At 39.9% G+C, this 18,351-nt stretch overlaps 2 protein-coding genes across 4 annotated transcripts in view; one reads left to right on the top strand and one right to left on the bottom strand.

Moving 5' to 3' along the window:
• KCNQ1 (potassium voltage-gated channel subfamily Q member 1) overlaps nucleotides 1-18,351 on the top strand; it is a 409,605-nt gene that overhangs the window by 23,042 nt on the left and 368,212 nt on the right. The window lies entirely within an intron of this gene.
• TRPM5 (transient receptor potential cation channel subfamily M member 5) overlaps nucleotides 1-18,351 on the bottom strand; it is a 56,316-nt gene that overhangs the window by 24,074 nt on the left and 13,891 nt on the right. The window contains exons 3-13 of one of the 2 annotated variants that reach the window (XM_080595224.1): nucleotides 17,725-17,889; nucleotides 16,665-16,845; nucleotides 14,915-15,081; nucleotides 12,340-12,520; nucleotides 10,111-10,175; nucleotides 8,776-8,967; nucleotides 7,488-7,587; nucleotides 6,527-6,645; nucleotides 5,598-5,939; nucleotides 3,469-3,600; nucleotides 2,224-2,347 (exon numbers count right to left, since the gene is read on the bottom strand). In XM_080595224.1, the coding sequence (XP_080451350.1) occupies nucleotides 2,224-2,347; nucleotides 3,469-3,600; nucleotides 5,598-5,939; nucleotides 6,527-6,645; nucleotides 7,488-7,587; nucleotides 8,776-8,967; nucleotides 10,111-10,175; nucleotides 12,340-12,520; nucleotides 14,915-15,081; nucleotides 16,665-16,845; nucleotides 17,725-17,841 (1,720 nt within the window). In that variant the 5' untranslated portion in view covers nucleotides 17,842-17,889. The remainder of the gene's footprint in view (nucleotides 1-2,223; nucleotides 2,348-3,468; nucleotides 3,601-5,597; nucleotides 5,940-6,526; nucleotides 6,646-7,487; nucleotides 7,588-8,775; nucleotides 8,968-10,110; nucleotides 10,176-12,339; nucleotides 12,521-14,914; nucleotides 15,082-16,664; nucleotides 16,846-17,724; nucleotides 17,890-18,351) is intronic. The other variant, XM_080595225.1, reaches the window with a different exon arrangement.

Genomic DNA, 18,351 nt, shown 5'->3' with positions numbered 1-18,351 from the left:
CAAAGCCAAGGAACAGGCTGCTGTGTATTGGATTATGCCCTTTAATTCCATGGCTAAATTGTTGGAGTCCTGTGATTATATGAGTGCTGTAGTTTTTACAGATTCACAGATTCACAGATTTCTCTAGGTTGGAAGAGACCTCAAGATCATCGAGTCCAACCTCCGACCTAACACTAAGTACTCCACTAAACCATATCCCTAAGCTCTACATCTAAACGTCTTTTAAAACCTCCAGGGATGGTGACTCCACCACCTCCCTGGGCAGCCCGTTCCAATGCTTAATAACCCTTTCGGTAAAGAAGTACTTCCTAACATCCAACCTAAAACTCCCCTGTCGCAACTTTAGCCCATTCCCCCTCGTCCTGTCACTAGGCACGTGGGAGAATAGACCAACCCCCACCTCTCTACAGCCTCCTTTCAGGTAACTGTAGAGAGTGATGAGGTCGCCCCTGAGCCTCCTCTTCTCCAGGCTGAACAAGCCCAGCTCCCTCAGCCGCTCCTCGTAAGACTTGTTCTCCAGACCCCTCACAAGCTTGGTCGCCCTTCTCTGGACTCGCTCGAGCACGTCCATGTCCTTCCTGTAGCGAGGGGCCCAAAACTGAACACAGTACTCGAGGTGCGGCCTCACCAGAGCCGAGTACAGGGGCACAATCACTTCCCTCGACCTGCTGGCCACACTGCTTCTTATACAGGCCAGGATGCCGTTGGCCCTCTTGGCCACCTGAGCACACTGCTGGCTCATATTCAGCCGACTATCCACCAATACTCCCAGGTCCTTCTCTGCCAGGCAGCTTTCCAGCCACTCATCTCCCAGCCTGTAGCTCTGCTTGGGGTTGTTGCAGCCCAGGTGCAGGACCCGGCACTTGGCCTTGTTGAACTTCATGCAGTTGACCTCAGCCCATCGCTCCAGCCTATCCAGATCCTCCTGCAGAGCCTTCCTGCCCTCGAGCAGATCGACACACGCACTTAGCTTGGTGTCATCTGCAAACTTACTGAGGGTGCACTGGACGCCCTCATCCAGATCATCAATAAAGATATTAAAGAGGACCGGCCCCAGTACCGAGCCCTGGGGGACTCCACTAGTGACCGGCCTCCAACCAGATTTGACTCCATTCACCACAACTCTCTGGGCCCGGCCATCCAGCCAGTTTCTAACCCAGCGAAGCGTACGCCAGTCCAAGCCCCGAGCAGCCAGTTTCTTGAGGAGAATGTTGTGGGGAACGGTGTCAAAAGCCTTACTGAGGTCAAGGTAGACCACGTCCACAGCCTTTCCCTCATCCACCAAGCGCGTCACTTGGTCATAGAAGGAGATCAGGTTCGTCAAGCAGGACCTGCCTTTCATAAACCCATGCTGACTGGGCCTGATTGCCTGATTTTAAAAATAGTAATGGCCCTGTAAAAGGAGCGTGAAATGTGGTCTGTGTATAAATAATGTATCAATGTCTGCATGAGCCTTCAGGAGCGTGATGTACTAGTTCGAAGGGCAAAGAGTTTCTGGATTTCCACATGCACTGTATTCTAAAGCCCTCTTTTCACAGCAGCATGACCTTTGGGTACAAATTGGACCGATGTCAGAACAGCAGAGAATCTCGTGTGCAAATATCTGTTTTTAAACCAAGCTGAGGAGAGAGGACTTGGCATTCCAGTGCTGTGGATGCCTGAATGCTGGCTGCTGTAGGGTGGAGCGTCTTGTCTGCTCTTAAGCCGATCTGAACCTTGCTTGGACTTTGGCAGTTCAGTTAACCCACTTTTGGGTGAGGTAGTCTCAAATTATTTTAGCAGAGAAGTTATGCCTTCAAATTTGGTGCTCTATTACGTGGCCCATGCGGAGTGAGGTTGATGTTGCAGGGCAACGAGACTGCCATGAGCCCAGAAGTGTTCTGGTTATTCTATCTTGCCTGTCGTTGCAATACACCTTGTACTAAGGTCAGACACTTAAAATACCAATATGCAGCAAGGGAGAAACTTCTTCCATGCATCCCAGCGGTCAGCCTTAGAACACTGATTTTTCCAGAATGAGAATTTGGAGTTTTAGTCCTCCTTCTGTGGTATTTGAATGCTTGATACTGGTTGTGTTAAATTGCTCATGACAGTTGACCTTTTAAAACTTCTTGAGGGTTTTGGTGTGTGTGTTATTTGTTGTTGTTTTTTTCCCCCCTACTTGCTTGTCTTCCAGTGGCCTCTGGAAACTGTTGATGCTGTTAAATAGCTGCCATTACTTACCGACAGCGAGCTGCTCATACTTGGCTTCTTTCATTATACGTGCTACTTCTGTCTTTGTCTCCAGGTGAGACATCTCCCTAAGGATCTTACAGGCTGCCAGAGCTGAAGCTACACCCTCCTGACCCTGTAAAATTGAAAGGTGTTACCAGTCTGAAATTCTCAACTGGGGACGCTTCACTAATGAATAACAAATTCATGCCCGTCTTCCCTTGGAAGAACCTTCCCTAAAATACAGACTTGAAAGTTTAAACTGTCTGCAGAAATTACAGTTTTGATCATATTTGAGAGTCAAAAACCATGCGTTAGTAGTTCTTGTGCCTTATGAAGCTGGTGACACCTGGGTATGTTTGACCTTAGGGGGCCTGATTTGGGGTAGCAGTTGAGGACCTAGAGGAGAAGAGTGGGTTATGGAAATAGAACAAAACACTCTTATACTGTTCAGTTTCCTAGAACATGGCTGTGCTGAGACCCTGCATAAGGACATATGTGAAAGGAGGGAGCACAGCTGGTAGAGGCACAACAGTAACACACAGCAGAGAAATGTGCTTTCTGGTAACAGGGCTCCACAAACACAAGGCCCTCCAAGGCGCAGATGTGTCTGCATGCACATGCTCACTGGCTGAAGAGCTGTGCTGCAGTTTATCTCCCTTCACATGACCCCTCTGGGCCAGATGCAGCTAGCTGGATGCTTGCAGATGGAGCTGTGTCTGGCCTCTGGAGCAGGAGGGGGAAGAAACAGAAACTGTGGCACTGCAGATGTATGAGATGGCCTCAGCTGTGGAAGGGTGCAAAACAGGAGTCAATTATGCCAGTTCAAAGCTCAGTCCCTGGGACTGTGATGCTGTTGTTCCCTACATATCCAGCAAATAAGCTGAAGATGCTCAATCGCACTGTCATCCTGCTAAAGTGCAAAAAATTGACCTGTTATAGAAGGAACAAAATCTGAGACTGACTGGTGAGTCATCAGCAGCAAGGAAGACAAGGGTCAGCTCTGCAGCTGAAGTTAATCAGCAGTTTCAGGCTGTGCTGATTTACACCTGCTGCTGTTCTGTTCTACCTCTCTGTCAGGTCCCCTGGCCCTTGCTGGCATGAGACACGCTGAGATGAAAGGTGCTATAAATGTGCATCCAGTATTTCAGAAGCAAACCTATCTATCATCTGAGCTTCAAGGCTGAGCAAAAAACCACCTCATGTACATGAAATATGACAATACCTCACCTGAAGGAGCTATAGCTCGATGCTTACCATAGCCCAGAAATAGTTTGCCATCTTGTGCCGATTTTGAAGTACTGCCCATACAAACAAATCCCTCCAAGGATTTTTACTTTTCTGGTTCATGTCCAAGGGCCCAGGTAATTGCCTTGTATTTGTTTTATCCTGAAATACATTTTTCAGAAATTAAAACCTGCTTTGCAATTCCATTCCATGCAAATGACATGATCTAAGCAGCCCCTGGCCTTGCCAGCCACTTCATAGTCTTTTGATTTTTATTTTTTTTCTTTCTCCTGTGGGTCTGAGGTAATTAGTTCATTCTGTACTGAATCAAAGGACCCTTGTGTCCCTGGTATAACTCAATATGTGTGAGAATGTTCTGGATGAAACCATGACTCCACTGAAGTCGATGGCAAAGCTCTTATTGACTTTATTAAGGCCAGGGTTTCACCGCTGGTGTGTAATATCATACAAGACAGACCTGTGATTAACTAATCTGAGCTGGCCAAGGTTATATCAGATTCTGCTCAACTGCCACAGAGGATGTGGTTTCAGAGAAAAGGGAACAAAAAGCATTTTATTTAAACAGGAATAAGTCACACCAAGGCCCTGTACATGACAAGAATAGAGCATGTCAGTGCTCTCTTTCTAGTCTTTCCTTTGAGAAACCTCTTCCTCATGCAGGGAGTATTTTAAGCAGAACAGTGCTTATTCCTTTAGTGCTTGATTTAAAAAAAAAAACACAAAAACTCTCCAGAGAAAGTATGGCAACTTATGTCAAGTCCTGAACTTAAAGTATATTTTAAAATTGTCTGTATATCTATTGCGTTAATTAGAAGCAGCCAGAGCGGCGTGTGTTTTTTTTCTAAAACGAGTTTATGCAAGGATATTTTTGAAATCACTTGAACTATGGGGTTCTGTTCAAATTTATATTATTGGTTTGGTTCCCCCCCTCCTTTTTTTTTTTTTGGTCTGTATTGAGCCATTTAATATACTAAATTGCATTGAAATCTAGAACAGAATTTAGTAGGAGCACACTGGTATCCCACTACAGTGATGCTCTTAGTATTGCCAATGTTATTGGGATTGGGCTGCCAGTCACAACCATGGAAAGAAGCTTTTAAGAAGGTGGGGAACAAAAACTGTTAGGCAGTGTGCTCTTGTATCTGACTTGGGTCTTATTTGCATCAGTTGGTTTTAGGTCAGTTACTGCCAAATTCTGCAAAGGTGAGATTGCAGTGGAGAACTTTTATTTCTGTAAGGTGTTACCCCAAATTATCTATTCTTGTGCACAGGGAAAACCTGCCTAGATTCAAACTTGGATAGTTTTTTGTACTACTGATTAATTCAGCAAAGCTTTATTAAAGCAAAAATGATTGGAGTTATGTCTCAAATGACAATTTATCTTGGAGTTTAAAAAGTTCTGAGATTAAACTAGAACTTTGCAAATAACAAAAGTTTTAATTGCTATATTACTCTAGAACTCTGATCTTTACCAAGTTTCCCTGTACTTCTCTGGAAATCAACTTGGATGCATGATTTCAAGTGCTTTGCAAGAACTTTGGTATTTCTGAGTTTCATTCAAAATGAAAAAAAATCTATTGCAAAAATGCAGACATTCCACAGTGGTACTATGCTATCATGCTATCCTTTTTCAAGTATTACTTCAAACAACTGTTCTCATTTCTTGCTGTGTTATGTCACTCAATAATAAGATTATAATGACCTAAAGGCAACCATCATGCACTGCACATTATTGAATATTAGGTCTGCTTCTATATAGTATAAATCCATGAATAGTTTTGCTTACAGAGGTTACCGTTTTCAAGGCTTAACTTAAAAAAAAGCGTGAGTGCAGACCTGGGACTGAAAATTTTAACTCTAGTTCAAGGTACAGTAAAACCCTGCATGGCAGAGGGGGAGAAAGAGGAATTGCAAACTGTTTATCTTAGAAATTCCTTTCTTTTACTCTTTAATCTTGAAATCTAAAAAACTAGACCATTTTTAGCTGTAAGATTAATGAGCTAATAAAAAAAAAAGAGGGAAACCAAAGTTTTCTTCCATTTCCTTCCTTGTCCCATCCCCGAAGCCAAGGAATGGCCAAAACTTTTCAAATTCTAAATTGCAGAGGATCAGATTTATGGTGGAAAGTTGTAACTCACAGATCTCTTCTTGCCTCCGTGTCTGAGATCTTGATAGAAACCTTTGCATGCATCATGGAGAAAATCCTTGAGAACTCTAGAAACTTCACTGAGAGTGAAGAGTGGGTAGGACTCCTGCTGCTGCTGACCTGTGAGCCCTGCCAAGGTCACTTTGCTTTCCTCATGTTTCTTCAGTAGAAGTTTGTAGAGGAGACACTTCTGAGAAATGGAACAGTAGAGTCTCTGCAGACGACTGTATGTCAGGAATTCGGATATGTTGGCCCCATTGTCAATAAATAACTTTACAAATTCTGGTTTGTCATTGATCAGAGCATCCATCATCACTTCCTCCAGGTCACAGGACTAGATTGATTGAAGGAGGAGGAATGGGGGAAAAGAAGGAAGAAAAATTGTGGGTTTAGAGATATTCATGGATGAATAAGGGAAGGAGGTAAAATTTACTGTTAGGAGATGTACATTTTGCCTTACAACAGGTCAGCTGTGGGTATGATGAGAAAGAGGGATAGAACTACGTAGAAAATGTCTATGTAAACATTAATATTAAAACACTAGCACAACTAGCATGCTGTAGGAGTTGTGGTGATGTTCAGGTACCCACTGCACTGGGTATTTACGTAGCAGTTAGAAACAGTGGTTTGCATGCTTAAAGGTCTGTACAGAAAGGGGTGTGGGGGTAAGGGTTCTTGCCCCCAAAGGCTTAAGAAAAAGAACTTGAACACTAAATTATTCACCTGTCTTCCCCCATTATCATCTGGGGAGCAGGACGGGAACCAGAAAGACATCTTAAGCAAGGATGTTATGGCTGCCTAATCTCTTAGTGAGGAATGCAGGTAGTGCTGAAAACTGAGACATTTTTTTGGCAGTATGTTTGTGTCCCACACCCATTGGATTACACGCCGATTGGCCTCTAAGGCAATAAAACCTTGTACCTTCCATTCCACATCACCATTGAATATTTCACTTTTAGCTATGTCCACTCTGTTCCAGGCCACTGCCAACTTCAGTTCATCCAAATATTCCTGGGCCTCCTGACTGTGACTTTTACAGGCTGGAACAAATAAGAAAGACAAATTCAGTACTTTACACTAGTTACATTTAATTCAATATAGTATTGGTAATTTGATTGGCAAAATGAGCTCTTCAGTTATCACGGATTTGTGGGTCACTAAACCAGGAACCCTTCACAGGTGTTTTTTCTCCTAATTTAAGAAATATTAATCTAAAACCTCATATTTTTTGAATATTTTAGTGGCTAAATTCTCTTAAAACATCAAATTAAATTAGTATTTTAAGAAAGACCCTGATCTGCAGAAATTGGGGAGGGTGAGTCTATTGTTTTTGTCTTGTTTTAATTAGCACATGAGGAATAGAATGTCTTTTTCCCCCAAGGCTAAAATTAGGCTAGTCTAACACAAATTGAAAGGGCTGGCAGAGCAAGTAATGTATTTCAGAAGAGACAGTGAAGGTTTTTTATAGAAAAACTTGGTTGTACTTGGTTGTTTCTGGAACTAAGGTAGTTCAAGTCTGCTTGTGTTTTCTGTTGTGTGTGTTGTTTTTTTTTGTTAATGGCTTGTAAATTGAATAACTGTTACAGTATATTTCAGTTCTTCTACTGCCTCTACTACTAAGAGAAGCAAGCAGTGAAATAAAGGACTAATTAAAATAATACTATACAATAAATAGCATGAGAGTAAAAAGCAAACACTAGTTTAATGCTAGGTTCAAGAGCTAAGGTAACTGCCAGTTACTTTGTCAATAAGCAAGCAGAACAACTCTTCATTAGAAATGAAATCTTATCCAATAGCCAACTGAACTTGCTCTGGACAAGAATAAAATATATTTATGGCACAGTGAGGTCAAATAACAAAGTACTACAATTATTGTTCTTACCTTTTACTAAAGCTTTTAAAATGACTGTGTCTAGTTCTGAATCGTCTTGCTCAAAGTTGTGCAGAGTTAGAAGATGTTGGTGTGAAATAATGTTCTGAATCTATTGGGAGTTGAAACAGAAATCATTTAACCCACTGTCTAAACACTAATGTCTAAGAGCCCAGCGTAGACCACATGTACAGCATTTCCCGGAGAACTTGCATTCTAAATGCAAAGCATTTAGTATTTAGTATTTAGCATTAGAGGTTTGGCAAGAAGATGAAAATTATTAGCTTTCCATATAAATAGGTCCTGAGGCAAGGAGGGAGTTGTCCTTTCCAGCATTGCATAGCATGATAGGAGGAACAGAAAAAAGCATTTAAAAGCATGGTCTCTAAAGCTTCTTTGAGTAAAAGTCATAGAATCTGACACATACAGTATTCTCCTTCTGACTCTCTGAGTTTTGTTTCTCATAGTGCAGCTGCACCAGGGCTTTCTGAGCATCTGGCAATCTTGCTTCTTGATGCCCTCCATCTCCTTTTCTTAGTGATCTGACGAAGTTCTCCCTAACGGAATTAGCATGTGGAATTTCAAAGCTAAGAATTACAGTGAGAACTGCAAAGAATATGTAGTGGGTGAGGTTGTGTGGGCTTCATTTGTGTCAGAGGCATACAGTGTTCTTCAATCTTCACATGAAGACAATGTCAAAGTATTTTTTTTGTTTCTTAAACGTTTATCCATAATGTCTTGAGGCACACTCACCGGCCTTAAACCAAAGAGTAAAGAAAATCTATGGATCTCTTTTGTCTTTCTTTTTTAAGAATACATATAACCAACAATAGATAGGATAACTTCTAAACACCCTTTGTTCTTGTTAATTGATTCATGCATGCCCACAATTAGGTTTTCCACTTAACAGCTGTAGATCATGAATTAGGTTTCTTCTGTCACAGCTGCACAAGCTCCACAGCTGTGGAGGATAAATAATGCTTCATGTCCTCCAGAAGGACTCAGGGATTCTTGGGTGCTGGCTGTTACTTGAGGAAATAACTGAGAAAGAACAGAGCCCTTGGTGTTCAGCTGAATCACTAGGACAAAGTAGCTTGTATGATCAACTGACCCCTTGATTTTAGTGTTAGAGAGGTATATGGCATTAGCAACAGAGCAATGGAGTATCCAAAACTTTTGGGGAGTGCATTTTCAATCTGCACTGAATGGACTACTGAAGCTAGGAACGATACGAGAGAGCTTGTGAACATGATGCATGTAATTATCAAATGTTTCATGCAGTTATCAAACATGAGCTCACTGTTGCTGTCCACTGGAGAATGTCCTTCCACAAGAAACTTTCTGCAGGGAATTTCTCCTTAAATTGCTTTTCAACAGCTTCTGGCACGATAAGCTGTGGCTCATTCATGAATGCAGCTAAGATGTCAGCTGTACCTCCAGACCCTGCTAAGATAAGCCAGGGAGCAGAATTTTCCAAACCGATGCAAATCCTCTGTAGTTTAAAAAGTACATTTTTAGAATTCATACACGCAATAAAATGTTATGCAAAGAAGAAAGATTCCTTGCAAACTAGGAATAAATATGTACCTAAATCAGATTCATTCTGGAGTCAGTCCAGACTCCTCTAGACTCTTGAGATTTTTTTTTTTGACTTTGTAGCAGATTGTCCATGTTATAAGTCCCTGATTATAGTGCTTTCCATGACACGTTCTGAGTAGCTAACCATCCGGATTTGGACAGGCAATGCATAAAACCTCTTTGTCCATGACTGGTTGTCTGTTTTTTGTTTTTCCCCTCTCCTCTCCCTAATCCTTCCCTACAGCTGTTTGTAGTTCAGCATGGTCAAGTGCAAGAGGAGTGCTATACAGGAATTCTCAGAAGGCTTTTCTGGCTGCTAAACCTAGCTATACATTCTGAAAACTGTATCTCTTTAAAGGTACAGTAGGGTATTTGTCTTCAGCTGAGAGTATAATCAAAAAAAAAAAAAAGCCATGCTGACATTGACTGCTACAAAGTACTAAAATAAAATATCAGAAAAAGTAAAATAGATATTATAGAGTATCTCCTAGTCAACAGGTTCTGGAAGTTGTGGAAGTGCTCAGAAAAATTCATAACTGATCCTTCACTGAACAGGATATGGGAACGTTAGCAGGCAACTCTCCAGTCTTCTATCATACAAGGTATTTTTGCTCAGGGGAAGTAGGACACTATAATTTGAAAGTGGAATATCTAGAAAACCTGGTCTTGTGTTTCCTTGGAGCTCTGTGACAGTTCTCTCTCTTGCTGAATAATTAATCCTTTTGTATGTCATTTCAAGTAATAGCACAGTATTTCTACTCTACTAAATTTGAAGCTGACTTCTGAGGTTTTGTTCTGGTTTTGAATTTTTTCTTTGCACTGTACTAGCTGGCAGTAGAAGCCTTAATGATCTGCTGGCACCTTTTCAAAATGAAATATTTCTTCCAAACAAATATGGTCAATTTTAACATTAACAGAATTTAGTTCTTAACTGGCGTATAGATCTAAATTTTGACTTTATGTAAAGTGCCAATACATGTATTTGTCATCCAACCATTTTCCAGTAATTTAGTATTTAGCACCATTTTTTTTTCTTAAATTACAAACAGCTTCTTACCTCAAGTGTGCCTGGTCCTCCATTTACCAGTAAGCAAAGCACAGGAATCTCAATGCTACCTGTTCCTGTGAAATACATGGTTTAAAGAAGAAAACAATAAAGAGTTAACAGCTATCACAAGAACTATTGCTTTTCTGCTGTTCCCTTTAAAGTACTTCTATTATGTCCTGTTTCAGTACCTACCAAAACTTGAAACTGCAGGCAACTGCAGAAGCAAGTGGCAAAGGAAGAAAATAACACTATGGCCCAGCAGACAGGGTCCTAGTCTAGGATTCAGGACCAAGGCACATTTGCCATAAACGTTCGCGTGATCCCTGGCAAGTAGTTCAGTTTCTTCACAGCACTGTATGCCTCAGCTGCAAAATATGGATATTGGCACTTCTGTACATCACAGCACTGTTGACTTAAGGTGTTTGTTTACCATATACTCTTTATCACTCTGATTAAACAGCCTAAAATATCATTCAGTACAGTCTAATGTGGTCACTATCAATAATCTTTTATTTTTAGAGTAGTGCTATATTTAAAAGAAATGCCTTTGTAACTTCTTCTATGGCTGCAGGGGAAGAAATGATGAAGGCATCCCTGTTCATCCATTCTTCCACAGGTATCCACTTATTTCTAAATGGCTTATACTGTAAACACCGAACTCAGAATTCTGAAGATGACTATAGATTGGCCTAGGAGAGCTCTATCAGAACAGCAGCATCATGAGATTAATGCCTCTTATAGTTGGAAGATAAAAAGGTATTTGATTCAAATAGTTTTTTGATGTTTCCCTTTGTAGGTCTTCCAGTCTCTGCTATTTGTTGCATCTATTGTGAGATGACTACAAAGATAAGGTAGAACTGAGCAGTAGTTTAGCCATGATTGGCAGGTAACTTCATTTGTTTTAGTGAATGGCATAGTATTGCCATACCTCTTTAAGGTGCTATTCTAGTTTGAAAAGTGACCCGTATGACTACAGAATCCTTGGGAAACATTTGTGGTTTTGAATCTTCTCCATTTAGCATAGATTTAGATGAAATTTACCCTTCTGTGTGTGGTGGTGGGGAATTCTGATGTGATATTGGGGAAGGTGGGAAGTCCTTAATTGCAAAGAATATTCAAAATACAAAAAAATTCCTTTGTATGATTTGTAGATATTTTAATAGGGAAATTCTGCATGACCTTATTAAAGTGTTAGTTCAGAAAGGTTAAATGGGTTTGCTGAACTTAAATGAACGGTATTCATTTTCTTTATAGCAGATCTCATTGAACTCAGTATGTTCCAGTGAAATGTTTGTCAAATGAATCAGCATTTTTGGACAGAAAATTGTTCCACTGAGATTTGTTTGACCATATTGGTTTGCAAGAAGAAAGGGACTATTTTCCGATTGTCAGCACTGCAACCTCTGCCTACCATTACAGTCCACCTGTGGTCTTTCCCAACTGAGTCACAAGATAAGCATTCTTTGGGTGCATTCATGCTCTCAGGTATATCTGTGGTATATATGGTATGACCATACTCTGGGCTATGTGATTGAATACTCCAATGATGCATGAAAATGTGAATAATTGAGCTCTTTCTCCTCTGTTTTAGCTGTGCTAGCACTGCAGGTATTACAGAAACAAAGGAAAGGTGAAAGTAGTTGTATTAAGACTACAACTGAATTATTTCCACAAATTGCAACAGGAGGCCTGCCCAATGCTCAGTTCTCATTATAAACAAAGCTCACGTTGGTTTAGAGGGATGTTAGATGCTATGCTGTTTACCCAGGATAAAATCTTATCCTGAAACAAATATGGCTTAAAATTTTTCAAAATGCTTTGGCAAGTCTTTTCTCCCAGAGTGGGAGCAATTCAAGACTCTGTGTGAGAGGGGATAAAAGTATACAACAATGAACATCCATCTCTTAGAGCCACTGGCTAGGGCACTTAAACCAGGATTTATTTTCCATCTGTTGTGTTTTGAGGCAATATGAGAGATGCTTTGAAGGTCAGCTTTGAGCTATGTTTAAGGAGATGCGATAAATGTCAGGATTTTTGGTTCAAAGAGCAGCTTTTTCAACTTAAGTCAGCTTAGTTCTGTCTCTTACACAATGACAACTGTGTTTACTTGATCTTGTTACCATCTATGTAGATGGTAAAGTGAGAACTGGAGTTGCCTTTGATAAGGCCAGGGACCCACATGTATCCATGTAATGTTGCTATTATTCAAGCTATAGGCTGTTTGTATAGTCTACTTACCACCATACCCAGTGCGCTGTTCTGAAATGTGCTTTTCCAAGGTGAGTCGTAGTTCAGTCGTTCTGTCTGGATCCTCTGGTGTTACATGATCCACCAAAATAAAATGGGAATGGTTGTGGTCCAGTGAATACAGTGGGCCTTGGACGTTATCATCTGATTGGTAATGTACAAGGCTTTCATCCTAGAGATAGGAGAGATGTGAGCATTTTCTGCAAAGCACAGTCTGCATTTCTATGTACTTCATCTCCATTTTTCATGTTGTCTGTGCCATAACAGAGAGCACCACTTTTCATACACTTGAATAGCCTCTATGAAAAGGAAGGAGAAAGGAGTATTTGTTCCTTCTGAAAGGTGCTAGATATGATAGCCTGAAAGCTGACGTCCCTGAAGTACCCCTCTCAGGCTCTGCAAAATATACTGACATTCGTAATCATCTCTAGAAAACAGGCATTTGTGCAGAGGTGCTGAAAGTGCTTGTACAAATGTTTGGGGCCATGAGACTAGATAACTGTGAATGAAGCCTTAATGTCTCAGAGGTCTAAAATCTGGTGGCACAAACAAGGGCAAACCTGTTCATTTCAGTAACATTTTCACCATGCTCAGACCAGTAGATAAGTCAGCCTGCTGACTATATCGATATTGATTTAAACACAGCTTAATTGACACGGTTATGTGAGGTCTCATGGTTATTCTTAATGTGGAAGCTGCATTCTAAAAATGTGACAGAGAACACAGGTACATATAGGGCTTCTTTCCCTCTCAGCAGCTCTGGGAAGAGTAGAAATGTCAGAGGCTGTTCCAGGGGGGAAAAAAAGCAGTAAATTTGCATGTCCTTTACAGCTAGTGCCACAAGTTTCTCTTGCCTCCCTCCTGTTCCTGTCTCGTTAGGGAAAGTTATCTTGAAGCAGTTACTTGCCTTCACGTTTTGTTTAGAGGGAGGATGTGCCTATGTTCTGCTACTGTGTAACATTAAGCCTACTTGCCAGAGAGATTTGGCCTTAGATTGGGACCCCGAGACACAACAATCAACTGAAAAAAACCTCTCAGGGATTTTCCTATTTATTCACTGAAAATGTGGAAGCAATTGTTTAATGCATGCCAGTAACACAAATGATGGAAGGACCCACTGATATCAAGGCTTGTTTTTCACCTCGCTAGTGTGAATTTTTAGCTCTATTTTATACAACAAGCTATTTGTGTTAGTGTCAACTATAAGAAGAACCGTGTTTAGATCAATATCCCTGTCTATAGCTCTTTTTTGTCCTAAAGTTTCTAAGATCTAGAGTGTTCTTGTGTAGAAGCAGTGCCAGAAGTCAGAGGGTCAAGAGCGCTCTCCACCTACTCTTTGACAAAGAATTTGGGCTTTAGTCAAGAGGGAGAAAATCTAATGCAATAAAAAGAACGGTGCACTTGCTTTGTAGCTACTGTTTGGGAAAGATCCAGGTGTGTTTTGATCACTTGGACTTGGAGGGAGGTGAAGCAAATAGTTTGCTCTTGCCAAAGGAACTTTCATAAACAAAATTCCCTGATGAGATTCTTCCCTCTGAGCCACACAAATAGGTTAAAGTCTTCCAGCTGGAGAGTCTCATCTGACAGAGCACATAGATACCTGTCCTTGGCAAAAGGTATGGAAAAGAGAGAAAACCAATGACAATAAAATGCAAATACAGTCTGGCAGTCTCCCTGCTGATAGCTGGTACTTGCCAGCTTATCTGAGAGAAGAACTAGGTGCAAGTTCAAAGGGCTGTGTTTGTTACTTGCTTCTCAGCTTCTGTAGGGAAGTAAAATAAGGACCTTACTGAACACAGAAATTGTCATTGTCACTACACACCTATTTTACTGTTATAATAGTCTGCTTAGGACAGACAGTGCAGTGACAAGAATGTCATTAATTCCATTTTCCACCTCCAAGTCAATTCAGCATCAACTTGGCATTTGCAACAACTCTTGATTTTTTTTTTAGTGTGTATTTGTTTTAGTGTTGTTTTGTGTGTACTTTTTTTTTTTTTTCCTCACAAACTTCAATTGCTTTGATCTGAATTGTGAAGTCTCCAGAACTCTCACCAACTAAACAAAATCTTGTATGGCTAGCACTTTTGGCCTGGCATGTAGAGAAGGTTTTGTGTATTAGACGCCAGTTCAGTGACTGTTCAGGAGAACTGCAAATAATTACGGCTCGGTTTCATACTAGGATATACAGTTTTTACAGTATTTCTGAAATAGCTTGGAATTCTGCGGTAGATGAACAAGGAGAAAAAAAGCTTTTAAAGGCATCCTATGATGTGTGTTGTTCCTCAGGTTCACCCTTTTACCAGCTACTGAGCGAATGTCCAATACTGCCACCTGCTGGATATTTGCAGATTTGCTGCCAAGTTTAATGCACAGGGCATGGAATCAGTGGGGTCTAACGATTCTTCCTGCTCTTTGCTAATGTCTTTCCCTAAAACACCCTTTGAACCCCACTTTTGTTTTTAAGACAGCTCGATGTTTTGCTGCCTACTACTTCCAAACTTTGTAAACGTGAAGCTCACTTCTGAACAATCCTGTCTCACAAGTAGAATAAAGGGAAAAATACCTTTGCGTTCTCCAGAATTTCTCTGTGCTGAATTTTTCCGAGGGAAGTTATTCCTATGGCAATCACTCTTACTTTGGATGAAGCACTAGCCAGTGCATGATCTCGGACTGCTTGCACTAAATGCCTTGTTATTCCAACACGTAAAGCACTGGTAAAAATCCAGGCATCTGAAATTATTTTAATTGTTAGACAATTTCTTTGTAATTGAACAAGTTTGTGTGTCAAATAACATCGTGTGAAGTACTAGATTTAAGGTTTGTTTAGATAATCGGATAAGCTGCAGACAGATTTTGATAGACTGTAAATTTTAGAATTAAGACATACACAGAATGTAAGGCTTTAACAAGGAAAATAGAAAATTATGTGCCCAAGCAAATGTGCTTTACATATCCTGCCATCTTTACTCTAATGTAAATATGCTCATCTAGAGTGCTGCTTCCAGACTGGAGTCACTTACTGTCTAAATATGATCAGCAACATCACTACACGAGGCAGGTCTGCATGAGGAAGGGGCAAAGGGATGGAGAGGAGGAAGTTGTTGGCTTGAAATGAGGATCAGATAGGGAGAGGTAACTGTGCAGTTGCTTGGCTCTTCTGGTAGCAAAAGAGGTTGGGCATATCCTGCCTAATCAGGTCTTTTTCTTCCTCTTATTTTCATGTGTTGGAGAGTGATTTTTTTTCATGAGAGTAGGATTTAGGACAGTATTATTATGATAAGAAACAATTTGGAGACCCCTAATTAAACAGCTAATCAAGCATTTTTTAAAATGTATCATAAAAGACCTGGAGATCTTAAAGTTGTCCAGTCTTAAGTATGGAAGGCAGTTGGAGATTTAAAAAAAAAAAAAAAAAAAAAAAAAAAAAACCAAACAAACAAAAAAATTGTCCAGTACCAAACTATTTTAAAAGTTTTGATGCTTGGTTATTTCATTACAAAAAGCAAAACTGTTAAAATCTTATCTGAACCAGTGAAGCTACACCACGAGCTTGCTGTGAAATGCTTACAGATATTTTCACTTCATTTTGCAGCTGTTTTCACAAAGATACGAGAAAATATATCATCATAAATATTAGCCACTTCTCTTCAGATTTTCATTTTTGTTTAGTTTTGTTTTTAAATGCATTTCCCTACTCTTGTAATTTATGTGAACAGCCAGGGAGAAGGTGAGCTGACTTATTTTCTGCTGTGTTAGACATTTGTGTTAAGCATTAGGAAGGCCCTTTTGTTTAAACTTGAGTCTAAATTTTAAGTCTTTTGTTTCACTAACAAAGTCTGTTAAACTCTTACATTTGCAGAAAACAAATCTTCAAAAAATATAAACAATTGCAACAGGACTTTGACTGGTAACTCAAAAGTAAGAATGGAGAGAACAAGAATTATTTTTGACCAAATTAAGCTATGTTAAGAGTTGTTTTGTTACAACTTAAAAGTTGGACAACATATTTGGTCCTCTCTCTTCAATCTTTCTATTGTCATCTTTGAGAGAATAACCTCAGGTAATTTTACACTTAAGGAATGATTGCCTGGAGTAATTTGGTTTGAAATAGCTTATTTTTGCTATCTGTAATACAATAACTTATTATAATAACATATATAAATAAAAGCTATTTAAATGCAAGTTGTAGGCTGCATTCAGTAAAGCCTTGAACATCTAAAACAATCATGCAAATGGGACCGTTGATGCTAAAAGATCATTAGGTGTGAGAATATAGGAATATAAATTTCTCCTTTAATGCCTAAAGCACTAACCTGTGCTTTGAGCTGCTTTTATGAGTCCTTTTTTTAAGGTGTCCCGTAGCCAAGGCTTCATCTGGAAATTTTCTTCTTCTCCTACTAAAGAGACGACCAAATTGGGAGCAGGTAGCTTCCATTTGTTGAGCATAACTTCGAATATAATTCCAGGATGAATAGTACACGGGACCTTAATAAACTTCAATAAACAAAAAATAATAATAATAGCACAGTAGGATACAGTATTTTTCATGGTGAATGCAAAGGTAAATGTATCAAAAATTAAATGTTTATCAGTACTCCTTGATTATTTGGGAACAAATTATGTGAGCGAGACCTGACAGGAGAACTAAGTAAACTAAGTACCAGGATTAATTTAGCAGGCTTCTGTAAAATTGTCATCTCATTAATCAGGTCAGTTCCATGGGTTCTGCTTTAAAGACTGATATAACATTCTCTCCTTTAATGTTGCTGCTCTTCTTTAACTGCCCTCAGTTCCTCAGCAGTTTAGCAAAGCCAAGAAATCTCTTTAGGCATTACTTGTTTCTGCACTAGCTGAAGTATTTGCCTGACTTCATGTAGGCAGCCCATTTCTTGCTGTGATCTTTTAGATTCTTATTGTGCTACCTCTTGCTATCTATTGCTTCTTCCTGTTCTACATATATTAGCGGAACAGGAGGAGAGAAATTTGAGAGCCTTAAAATACCTCAACAGTATGTTTTAAAAGCTGAAATCCATAGTGATTGATTACTTGGCAGAAAGTGGTTAAAACAGGGAAATGATGCAAAATGAAGGAAGCTGGGCACGAGATTTTATTTTTTTTAAAGGGAAAAGGTGTGAGCAACTGTACCTGTAGCAGGTCTGTGCGAGTCAAGGGATTGAGTTCTCTTTGTTAATAGGTCTCATTTTAAATTACACTAGTATTCATGAAGGTATGGTCCCTTCTTTGATTTCAGCGTGGTGTCTAGCCCTGTGGTATATTGATCCTCACTGTTACAATCTCTACCTTCAATGCTAAGCAAGTAACAGCTGAACAACAGCAACAGTGTAAAAGGGTTAAAAGTCTTCCATACTGTACCTTTCCACGTTTCTTTCCAGAAGCTGTGAAGTCGATTTCTCCTATGCAATATGGCAGTTCTCTTTTGAAAGCTTCCTCTTTGTCGCTGCTGCAGAGCTTGGTTTCAATTTCCTCCATTGAATTTCTAAGTTGATCACCAGGTTGTTCACTGAAATGATTGGAGAACTGGAAAAGAAGTTGATTAAACTGAAGAGGCCACAAAATCCACAAACTCATATCTCGTTGAGTAGTTAACTATTTTACTATTTTAGTATTATGCTTAAATTGGAGGCAATTGTGTTGGATGTATGTACAGGAGGAGGCAGATTCCATACCAAAGCTTTGTAACTTAAGTTGTAAAGAGGCATGGAGGAGTAAGACATCTTGAGTCTCAGCATGTAGAAAGCTGAGTTACAAGGTACAAAATCCCACAATTTGTCCAAAGTCACGTGTGATGTCTTGGAGTCCAAAAGTAAACCTTCTACAAATTCTGCAAGAGAAAAAGAGGTGCCTTGGCCACAAACTATTGCAAGCAATGGTTGAGCTGTGTCAGTGAGTGTCTGAGTCACAGTTTGTTGATGTTATGTATCATGCTACTAGACTGATATTATCCAACATGAACACTAAATAACTAAGCGATGGCATTGT

The sequence above is a fragment of the Anser brachyrhynchus genome (assembly GCF_964034855.1).
Source record: "Anser brachyrhynchus genome assembly, chromosome: 5".
Taxonomy (NCBI): domain Eukaryota; kingdom Metazoa; phylum Chordata; class Aves; order Anseriformes; family Anatidae; genus Anser; species Anser brachyrhynchus.
The sequence above is the reverse complement of the archived record's forward strand: the minus strand, read 5'-3'. Positions and strand labels throughout refer to the sequence as shown.